We start from the raw sequence: 12,083 nt of genomic DNA, 5'->3' as shown, positions 1-12,083 counted from the left end.
TTACAGCTTTAGATTGGTGAAATACCACCTGAGCCAACGGGAATGAATAAAAGCAATCCCTTACAAGTATTATGCTTTCATTATAGCTCTTCAAAGAAGTTTATGTTTGTCCAGGGACCTCACAGCTCTGTAGGGTGCAGTGTGAGTGAAGATTATTGTGAACAATCTAAAACTGATTTTCACTAGGCATAAAGAAATAATTTCTCTATTAAATGAGCTGGAGTATGTATAGCTCAAGGCATTTATAACCATGAATGGTGCTAGTAGGAAACGCACTAAAATAAGCATGTTGGTCGAAACGTGGCAAATTTATCTACAACTACCTTTACATCAGATTCATTTTCTTTGGCAGAATATATCTTCACAGAGAAAAGATCGGCAATGAGATCTGTCCTCTTCTGAGAAAAAGGTCCACCTTTTAGCAGAATGTCGCAGATCAGTTTTGAGGTTTTCGTATCCTGCAGAGCAGTTGATGTCATCAATTTAGCAAGGAATGCATCGCAGAAACACACCTTCAGTGCCTATGGGAAAGACAAATCTCTTAGCCTACATTGAAAGGTATTCATTTTCTATCACTTGATAAATATTTTCACAGTGCCTATTAGGAAGCAACCTCACTTCGCCTTGTGTGCAAGTACTGATGAAAGGATAAACCCCTAGCTGCAGCTGAATTAGGATTGTAAGAGGTGTACTTATAACCCACCTTTACATATGATTTCTCATACAGGACTTGACACAAATTGTGCTGGCAAACAATGTACTTTCTAAGTTTCTGCTCCTAGAAGTAGGGCATAGCAAATAAAGTGTCATGCTACTCTGGGTCCAAAATCAATGGGCTCGATTCACAAAGGTAAACTGAGACAAAAGTCTAACTTTACGACTTTTGGTATTCACAAAGGGCATTTCCGTGTAGTAAAGTTAGACTTTTGTCTCAGTTTAACTTAAGTTTTGATCTTAAGTCTAACTAAGACCAAAAGTCTAGTATGAGTTAAACTTAAGACCAAAACGCAATTTAAACTGAGACAAAAGTCTAACTTTACTACTCATAAATGTCCTTTCTGAATACCGAAAGTCATAAAGTAAGACTTTCATCTCAGTTAACCTTTGTGAATCGGGCCCTAAATATTTGCACACCCAGTAAATACCCAATTTGATTAAATCTGTATTTACTTATCAGGCAATTAACTTCTAAAAGGGTACGCCAATTGTTTTGAGGTCCTAAATTGTGTGGCGCTGTAGTACTGCAGAATACAAATAGACTTTGTGTGAAGAGATAGGGAAATCAACAAGCTCAGAAAACTGACATACTTATGCCTCTATAACTTATACTGCATTACCTGGTTGGAGGGGTCGCATCACAACCTTGTTTATAAAATGTGCCACGCTTTATGAACACCTCAGTGCCTTCTCTGTTTTTATTGCCTAACTTGCTGCTCAGAAACCTTTGCTAGAAAGCTCTTCTAAGGCCAGCTAGCTAGCAATTCTCATACATTGCTGTTATATAAATGTTGCATAGTAGAGAAGATGCTGACTAGGAACAGGAAGACATTTTTGCAATCGCATGGTCAAATCAGTTTATCTCCCTCTCACAGTTTCCCCTTTTTTAGCCCCTGCATGACAGCACTGCTGCCTGTGGACCTATTGCCCCTAACTATTGAAAATAAAAAGTGTGAGTTTAGGTGTCAATCAGAGGGTCACTTCTCTCCTACCACATACTGTTGGATGTTTGGTGTATCACTCCACCTTCTTTGGAGAGCTTTTGTTGCAGTGGATGAGGGTCCATGTTGCATCTCAGAGGCACACAGACTCATCACACATTACATGGCTTATTTATGAGAGGCTGATGCTGCCAGAGCATCACTTTTTTGACTCTCCAGCTGCGCAGGTCTCTCAATCAAACATATGAGGTGACACAAAGCCACTCTGGGTGGAGTAAGACAAAGCAGCCTTGCCGTACTCTGCGTCAAGGAGGCGTTCCATGGGTCTTGGGGTTGGTCTTCCTGTGCAGCACCAGGGATTTTGAAGCTGCCCCTGATTTACTTAATCACATTAATGTGGGGTAGAGCCAAAACCTCAAACCTCAAGCCTACCCAGAGGTGGCGTAACAAGTAGAAATATTATTTGGTGCAGCACACATGGAAAGAGGAAAACACCTCTCAGGATTGTTTTTATGCAGGAAGGTGCCCCGTTCTGCACAAAAACAACCCTGACTGCAACAGAGGCACCCTTGCACCATGGTGCAAGGGTGCCAATATCGACGCTTGTGTGCCAGCGAAGGGGAAAAGAACAGGAAAGCACTGCACTTCTGAAATATGATGCATTCCTGCCCTTTCACATTGGCGTGGGGCAGCGTAGCAGGAAGACTTACGGCGCTGCTCTACGCCAATTCTTCATAAATAAAACCCACATTCTATATCTTTGGCATCATTTTCTGTTACCACAGAAGCTTTTTTTAAATTGTTTATTCAGGGCTCAATTTGCAAGGCGGTCCTTTCAGATATGTGAAAGTTTAGGTAAAAGGTGGGATCACGAAGAAACAGTGTGTTTCCTTCTACGTTTTCTAAACTTTAGGAATCCGAAGGAGAGACTGCCTTTAACACTAGGTCCAGCATGCTGAGTCTATAATCACACGTGCTAGAGTCTGCACACCATTAGGCTATCACTCTTCAGCCAACTCCATCAACACACCCTCTTAGTCTGCTGGTGTCCCAAGAGCCCTCCTCATTTGTTGATTTAATATCCGCTAAGTACAGAAAATAGAATTCGAAACTAAATACATTAACTTACATTACAACTCCCTTGATGTTTCTTTTTCCACCAATGGGAACCAATATCTAATCAGGGCAAAGCAAGGGAAGCTAGAGTGAGACGGATGTAATTAAATGGAGAAATACCTGATAAAAGTGCTTCAGAAAGACGGGGTCTGAATCCATGTTGATGTTGCCTGCAGTTATGTGAGCGAAGCAGTGGACTAGTAGAAGGCAAAAACTCCCAACGCTGTCCAGATAAGCTCTCAAAATAAACAAGGTCTTCTCCGGTTTCTGAAAGTAACATCAGACATATAGGGTTCTATAAGTTCATGTATATTTCGATTTTGTGAAACATCCTGGTTCTGATTTACAAGCCTCAGAGAACCTGATTTGAGGAGTGTAGTAAATAAATAATTCCTGTTTCAAGTTTGCCATGTCAGAATGAGGCGTAACCTGCGGATCATCAGTTACTGTTCAGTAATCCACTTTTTTTGTCTTTCTTGCCGCTTCTTATAAACATTTTGTAAGTTTTTCCTGATGAAATCGGTCAGGGGAAATTTGTAAGGGTGGGTGGTGTGAATATTACTACCAGGTCTCTAGGTCCTCGTCCCATCATTACTTGCGGTACTCAGGCAAAAATACCCTTCCGTCTCCAAGAATCGGAAGTTAACCTGCCCACAGACCTGTCCAGGCATGCGCATCAGAACCAGCGCACCTGGATCCAGCCCGACCGTCCTCCTTGTTTGAGCCAGAAGTCAAGCACAGCCGTAGCACACCACGTCCAGTTCCGGCATGCCAGTCATGACATTATATCTCCCACAAGCAGAATCTGGAAAGCAGACACAGCCGAAGCACACCCCGTCCAGTTCTAATATGCCAACAAGCACCCTCAGCATCTGCAACGCGTGCCCGGCCTGCTGGCAGACGCCACCACGACCCAGAAGCACCTCAGCCTGCAAGGGGCAATCTTCTGCTTGATGCATCTGCCGGCAAGTCCTGCAGGCCGGGAGACTCCCATACCTCTGAAATGGCCGCAACAAGATCACTGCTGCTCCCGTCCAGTAGAAGCAGGCCAGAAAACATTCGTCCCATTGCTGTCAAGACAGAAGAAAGAACCGAGCAACTGCTGCATAAGTAAAGTTATGTACTCCGGTGGGAGGGAGTTGGGGTAGGGGGACCCAGTATTCCTTATGTTCTTTTTTCTGTCGGGGATATACTAGATCTCTATAAGTAATGAATGGGACGAGGACCACAGGACCAGAAGTAATAAAGATTACCAGTCATTAATAGGACATTATCAAATGTGGTAAATACTCTATCTAGTGTAAATGCCCCAGGTAATCAACACACAACTCGGAATTCCAATCCTTCTGTAAACTGCTGTTTTGTGCAGAGATCCAAATTATGCCCACTCATAATAAGCAGTGCCTTTGTAGGAAAGCTGTGACATGTACAGTAATAGGCTCTTACCGTGTAACACTCCTGATCTTTTTTTAATTCGAGAAGTCTTTTTCCTTTATGATGACCGTTTACCCGGAAAAAATATATATAATTTGTAAGCTAGTGTTTTGGAAGTCATTATCTTTTAAACAGTTTAGAGGTTTTAGATAAATGCAGCGGCCCATATTCACAAAGGTGTCAAGCAAAGCAGCACAGCACCCACTGAGGCTGTACGGCATTGTGTGACAGCAAAAAAGCTGAAGAGTGCCATATTCACAGAGGTATGGCCCTGTCTCCCATCTCCCTAGCACCAGAGCCTATGTGTGCTGCCGTGCGCAGGCACACACCTCAGCGCCATAGAGCTAAGATGCTTGTCTGAGTGTACCACAGGTTTGTATAGGAAGGGTTTCCTTCCTGTACAAAATATGATGGCTAGACAAGTTTTTAACCCTTTCCTACTTTGCTGTACAGTCAAGGCCCGAATTAAGACCTTTAGAGACCCAAGCACTTAAAAGATTTTTATGCCCCCTTATATATCTAGTCTAAAATATAAACAATAATAAACCATAAAATAAGATTTAATTTTTTTTAAATGAAACAAAACTTACAGTAAGATAGAAAATGTTTATTTTTGTATACTTCCACTTTATTTATAGGTTCAGTTTGCACCATTTGTAATTTTGCACCATATCGTCCATGGTAAATCCTGCAATGGAAGATATCTGTGGTGCCCTCCTTCCCTTGATGCATTAAGCACATGATTATTTTGCTGAATGGTTCTTTCAGCCCTGTGCACAGTGCAGCACACATGTATAATCAGAAAAGCAAGGAGAAATGAAAACATTTCTGCTTTTAACACCTGCTTTTCAGTGGCATTAATTTTTGGCACTAACCCCTATCTACTCGTGTTAGTAGATAGGGCTTAATGTCGAAAAGCATGAATAGTTGCATGGGAAAACCCATGTACCTACCATGTATCACCCTCTTGACGCAAAGTAATGCAAAGCAGAGTTTGGCTCTACTTTGGGGCGGATTCTAATTCTGTAAAATCTCCTACAAATAGCCGTACGGAGCATATTTCCCGTACGAATCGTGCACCTTAAACGTCCCCGTACGTACGATGAAGTACGATCCGAACCCAAAGCAGATCTCCGCACGAATAGTACAAAAGACCATACGACTTAATAATCCGTACAAATCGCATTTGGAACACGCAGTACGCAACGTCCGTATGGATCGGAGCAGCTTTTTCCGACCCAGCAAGTACGATTCGTCACGTCAAACTCCGTACAACTCTTTTTCTACGGGAGCTCAAAACGTGCCTAAAAGCAGATTTTGACTTGAACCGCATACGAATCGAACCCCCCCGGGTACGCGAGTACATCCCATGAATGCAGGGGTACGGTGCTTTGGGGTACTGTGCTTTGGGGTATGGTGCTTTGGGGTACGGTGTGTACCCCCATGATTATAGGGGTACTATGCGTATGTGATTGTGCGTAGGAAATGCTCATACAACGTTTTCCGTACGAATCGCGTTCTCGTTCCCCGGTCCGGATCGTACTTGTCGGATCGTACAGCAAGTTTAGGATTCGTACGGTTCACCGTGAGGGTCCGTATCGTACAGATTTTCCCTTGTATTTCGTACGGTTCGCAAAGCGGACATATTTTTTCCTACGGATTGTACTACGCGATTCGGACGGATTTGTACGATTCGGACGGAATGGGCTACGAATTAGTTTCCTGAATCGGAATCGACCCCCTTGTTTTACTTTTCCATACAAAGCAACGCAAGTACTGATTTTCCTGGGTTTGTTAATCCCCAAAATGTTTTAGTGTCGGTTTAGTGTTAAAAAGTAATGCTAACCCGACGCTAAACCTTTGTGAATCTTGGGCAGAGAATCAAAAGTAGCGCTGAATTAGCCCCAACAAATTGGTTCACGTTCATATTGTATGTTTTTGTCTTATAACCATTTCACCTCAAAGCACTTATTATTTACCTGGTAAAAGAATGAGTTCGAGAATGCATTTTCTTGGTAATCATTTTCAGGCAAACTGGAAGCGACACACAACCTAATTTCTGGAGCCTAATGGAGTAAAAAAAAAAATCACATTTCAGATCTTTTTATCTTTGAATAAACTTAAAAATAATTTGGGAGAAGCATCAAATATTCTGTTGTTCTTGGAAAGATATCCTATTCAAATGAAGCATTTTTATAAATGAGGAGATTACCAGCTTACTTTTCCAACTAGTGTATTCATGATTAATGCAGTTGTCTGTAACCCTATGACGTGGCTCACTCCCTTTTGAATACGTTTGTGCTAAAAAGAACTCCATATACATAAGTACATATGCATTAAATCACATACACATCAATTGAGGTGTGCAACGGTTTTTATACATCTCGATTATTGGTCTAACTGTAGTTCAAAGAGATTCTCACTTTTTATGTGTCAAGGCCACTGTGCACGTTTTTAAGTACATTGGAAATATTTCCTCAAGAGTGCTAGCTGGTCCTGAAAATAGACATACCCTTTTCTTCTGAGTTTACTATTAAATTATCTTACCTGCAACTTTGACATTGGGGTGCACAGTCTTGATTTTAATGTTAAAACTCACATGCAGAAAAATGCCTGATCAACTGTGGTATTAATAGTCAGATTGGGGATAAATAAATGCATTTTGCAAGAAAAGAATTTGTCAACCTAGCACAGAGCTAATATTAATAGACACAGATAAGCTCTTGGGAAGTGAAAAGCAGTACAAAGAGGCAAGCCCACTGGCAACATCACAGTTTCAGTATTGAAACAGCTTCACTAAAAACAGTATTTCGTATCCTTCTACAATATTCAAACTCAGGTACAAACTGTGTTAATAGTATATATAAATATGGTTACGTACATTCATTTGGCATTTAAAAAGATGTAGAAGGTCCATCCCAAAGTGGTATATCACAAATTCTCTTGGGAACAGGTTTTGTGGGTCGATTGGTATTAGATCCTTTTTGCATGGCAGCTGAGCATCAAATGCATCCTGATAGCAGGGCCCTACACATTACAAAAAGAAAACCAAAAATGAAGAAAAACAGAACTGAGAAAGTGACCTTGATACCATGAGAATGTTTGATTTGTTGGTGTTACTTGTCTTGGTGACATTTGGCACTTGTAGTAAAGAGTAAAATCAAGATATTACTGCTTATTCTCAAATGGATCAAATGTGTCCTACTTCTTTTATGTCTAGTCTGATTAATTACTGATAAGGAGAAAGGCAGGGAAATGTAACATATTGTAGAGGCTGGCACAGCTATTTTAATGGGCTGCATGAACATATATGTGCAGGTTATATGAGGCCTCCATATTTTAAGTGAACAGATGGGAGTTGGGAAAAACCCTTGAGGCACACAAAGAAGTGGCAGTAGAGAAGCCTCCTTAGACCTTGGTGTTCCTACACAAAGTCCAGAAATGCCCCTCTTGCACTGTGAGAAAACTCTTAGCCTGTGGGGGTTCGTTGTGAAAGTTCCTAAGATGGCAATCCACCTTGTGGGGTCTATCTTCATGAATAAGAGAAAAAAAACATAAGCGACTAAAAGTCTGTCATGCCGACATGGCTTTGTGGACCTGCTACCACGGTTTTATTCCCCCCCAAAAGCAGGTGATGAATGGAGAAGCAGCTTCAGGCGAGAAATGGTCTTAGGCTGTCTCTAGATGCATATGTAATTTGCAACCTAATGAAACCCTGACCAGTAAGTAGGCATGTAATAAATTACAACAAGGAATATTGTATTTTTCAATCTTACAAATCTTGCATGATGAGGTTTAGTTGCAAATAAGGGAATCCTTTGCGTCTGTTCCTTATTAGAGATGCGGGCAAAGAGGCAGAGAGGCTACAAGGAGATGCCCCGACTATGTGTGACGTAGAGGAGCTCACACTCAGTGCCCCGCAACCCCCTCAGGGAGAAACAGGGAGAAACAGTCAATATGAGACATCCACCTGCAGGTGGGTGCTGTCACTCACAGCACCGCCTACATGGGAATCTCGGGATCTAGTTTAAATGCAGACCAAGTTGCTGCCTGCAGTGAAAGATTGACGGACAGCTTCACTCAATCGGTCAGCCTTTCATCAATTCACAGTCTCTGGTTCATTATGATAGGTCGCACTGACCAGGCCTGCACTGAGCGTATCCAGTTAATGATGCACCATGACGTAGATCAGGGCATTGTGCATTCTGTTTGTAATATGGGTCCAAGTACGTAGATGACTACTTGTTGTGCTATACCTTGAAAAAATCCTTTTTAATGTTTATTTGACAAAAATGATAAATTATAATGATCATTGTGAAATTAGCAGAATAGTGTCTTTGTATATCTAGTGGAATTTAATATTATCTTACCTTTTTTGAGTACTTTATTTGAAAAGAGTCCTGCTTTTTCGGCGCGGACTCTCAACTGATCATCTAATTCCTTCAGATGTTTGAGGAGTGGAGAAGACTCAAAGGCTCTAGAAAGACCGGCATCTGGTGAAAACAGAAGACACGATTAGCTGAGATCTTACTCCTGACAACATAACATTATTTCTGAAGATAATGAACTAAAATGGGAATAAATGATTTCAATCACAAATGCAAATGTCCTCTTAAATGCTCATATTCTCATTTACAATTATTACAGTGTTCACAAAAAAGAAATAGTTACTTGAGAAACTATGTATGGCCTGGTGTATCAAAGGGTTTTTCCTATTTTGTGTCTATGGGAAAATGCTCTAGTACATTTGGGTCGGAGACTTAAAATCCATGTTGAGTTTTCAATCCACAAGTCCATTGCAAAGGAAAGGATGTGATGTGGTTCTGTGGTAAATCAGTTATAAACTCCTTTTTCAAATGTTTATAGATTACCGTACGGTAATATGTCACTGACGAATCATATTGTATACATATTGCCACTGCTCACGTGTCATATGAAGGCTCTACTGCTGCATTACAGACCATTCTAAATCTATTACATAAATGGAATTTACCTAATAGAAAAGCATGCGTCAAAACACAACTACCCTCTTCCCAAACTAGTTTAGCAATTTGACTTTCATCTTCTCGACTAATTATCTGACTTGAGTTTTCGTCAAATTAGCCTCTCACCAAAAGTCAAGTTTTTGAGAGTGCACGGAAGAAAAATAGCTATTGTAGCAATCTCCTAGGAGATAGGAGGGGGGGGAGTGGCGAGTAACTGTGACGGGTGCCTTTGATGAGTTTCCGCACTAAAAAAGACCTCAACGAAGTATCCTCGATATACATAGTTAAAACGTTCACCACTGATAATAATGAAAAAGGGACTAATGGATGAAATCAGGTGAAAATAAATGCAAGGCAAGGAAAAATGTTATTAAAACTTCTCAATTTAGCTATAGGTTTTTTGTAGCGCTGCGTAAGTGTCAGCAGTGCCAAAAGAAAAAAATGTGTTTGCACTAAAATAAAATCCTTGAAGCTCATATCTCTCTAGTGGTGAGCTTCTCAGGCCTGGATGTCGGAATTCACAATGTGGCATAAGCAACATTGGAGGTCTTTATTCAGAATCTTGGATGAAAGGAAAAAGCCTAAAATGGGACAAAAGCATGGCTGCTGAACCAGGCAACATACACAGTTATTGGCATTTTCTCTTGATTGGCTCTTAAATTGCTGCATTTATTGGAGCTTGTAGCATCCACTCCAGCCCGAATACATATGCATGATCAAACCATACACAGAGATTGGTATTACACATTTTTATTCTTCAGAGTGCAACGGTTAACCGAACTTACTATGACATGAATTTTCTTAACTACACCCAATTACTTACCTCACTAATCTACGGAGTCCGCCAGGGACCAGAGGGATCCAGCTACCTCTAACACACACAACACTACATCTCCCCCTTGATAGATGAAAAGTACACAAAAAATACATATATACATCATATACCCTCAATGAGTCATTGAGGTGCTCAAATCAATCTTCCAGATCTTGTTGAGTGAGTTTGAGGAAACATAGGAGAGTAATCCGTGGCAAGCACAGTTGACACTGACACAGGTGCAGTCTTTAGGTTCTCCTGAACCCCAGATGGTAGGGTCTCACTCTGAACATCTGGAATCAATGAACCTTGAGGCGGGTTTTCGAAATTAGAAGAACCTCTTGTGATAAAGGTTCAATGAGCATTCAACATGTATCCTTTAATAGTCACAACCTTCAGTCAGCCAGAATCGAAATGAGCATCAGACTGGCCTTTCCGTTTCTTCCTGACAATGACTTGATCTCCTCTTTTGAACACAGTGCTCCAAGCACAGTGGCGTCAATCAGCATATATCTTCATTGTGTGTTTGTTCGATGAATCAGTAGTGCAGAGTTTATCAATGTCAATAGTTCTTTCAGTGGCCCATTGTGGCAATTTGGTTCCCATGGTTCTCCCAAACATTAAGGTGGCAGGGCTTTCACCTGTGGTAGAATGGGAAATTGACCTGTAGGCACGAAGTATAGAGCAAAAAACTGATTTGAGTTCAAACCTTTCTAGTGCAGGGGGCTGAACGGTCTTCTTGAGGGTGCTCATAAATTGCTCAACGATACCATTCGCCTGGGGCCAGACAGGTGTACTTTTCTAATGCTTGATATTTAGGTGAGTGAGAACATTTTTAAAGACTACTGAAAAACAAACCATTGTCAGATTTCAAAATTGACGGAAGAACCCATGTTGCAAAACTACTTTCCAATCTCTCAATGATTCTGTTGTGAGTAGTTGGGTGGAACCGGAGTATTCATCAACAGTTACTAGAAGATGATGTCCATTGCCAAGGGGTCCAAATAAACCAATAGCACCTTTTGCCCATGCATGCTTTGGAGGATCAGGCATGTTTAATGGATGCAGAGTATTTTGGGATGACAAGTAGTTACATGAGTGACATGCCCTTAATTAGTTTTCAACTATTTCATCAAGATGAGGGAACCACACTTGGTCTTACAGGGCTGGTTTAGAAGTAACGATCCATGGTGTCACTCATGAGCCAGTTCAATAAATTGTTATCTCAGACTAACAGATATGGAAATTCTTGACCCTCATAAGATGATGTCTTCTGGGGTAAATGAAGTTCTTCCTGTACATTTTTAAACTTCTGGTATTCAAGGTCATTACAAATAGGTTGATTATGTTTTCGCCACAATTGGTGTAAATAATGTCTTGAGTATTAGCAAATACCTGTCAGTACTCATAGAAGCAATGATTTATTCTACTGATATGGCAACAGGGGTACTGGACTTCACATTGAAGTTGACGTATGCACAAGCTTCTTTAGAAGTATTGCAATAACACTGTACTGGCACACGTGAGATGTAGTCAGCAGGGTTTTGATCTTCTCCTGTACAATGTACAACCGTATAATCATACTTCTGCAGTCACAGCCCTCACCTCTAAATGTGAGGGGACAGCTTGGCTTTAGGATTGCCGAAAATGATGAGTAAGGCTTGGTGGTCACTGACAACTGTAAAGAGCTTTCCACACAGGAAGAAATGAAAATGCTCACAAGCATGTCTTTCTTTTTCAGGTTGTGAATAAGCACTTTCTGTCGGTGACAAACTCCTGCTAGCATAAGACACAATGTGTCTTGGTGCATTAGGATGTCCACTGTGCTGGGTTAGGGATGGCCCCATACCTCACTGGGCTGCATCAACAACCATTTGTAGTTTCAGATCAAAGTATGCCATTTCAGAGGCATTCTCAATTGTATGTTTGAATTACTTCAAGCTTTGTTCACATGCACATGATCCTTGAAATGAAACATTTTGATAAGTTAAGTCTCTCAGTGGGGCACTTACAGTAGCTAAGTCACATATACCCCTTGAACAGTAACTGACCACACCAAGGAAGGATCTCAGTATA

The 12,083-nt window shown here is 41.1% G+C and overlaps 1 protein-coding gene across 1 annotated transcript in view; it reads right to left on the bottom strand.

Annotated features, from left to right (window-relative positions):
• Positions 1 to 3,505: 3,505 nt before the first annotated feature.
• The window catches only part of LOC147732664 (uncharacterized), a 188,278-nt gene continuing 179,700 nt past the window's right edge, over positions 3,506 to 12,083 (bottom strand). Inside the window, exons 14-17 of the mRNA XM_086954300.1 lie at positions 8,579 to 8,701; positions 7,090 to 7,235; positions 6,188 to 6,274; positions 3,506 to 3,844 (exon numbers count right to left, since the gene is read on the bottom strand). Of these exons, the coding sequence (XP_086810426.1) occupies positions 3,506 to 3,844; positions 6,188 to 6,274; positions 7,090 to 7,235; positions 8,579 to 8,701 (695 nt within the window). The remainder of the gene's footprint in view (positions 3,845 to 6,187; positions 6,275 to 7,089; positions 7,236 to 8,578; positions 8,702 to 12,083) is intronic.

This window comes from Lissotriton vulgaris, chromosome 2_1 (assembly GCF_964263255.1).
Source record: "Lissotriton vulgaris chromosome 2_1, aLisVul1.2, whole genome shotgun sequence".
NCBI lineage: Eukaryota > Metazoa > Chordata > Amphibia > Caudata > Salamandridae > Lissotriton > Lissotriton vulgaris.
Note: the sequence above shows the minus strand (reverse complement) of the source record. Positions and strands in the feature narration are given on the sequence as shown.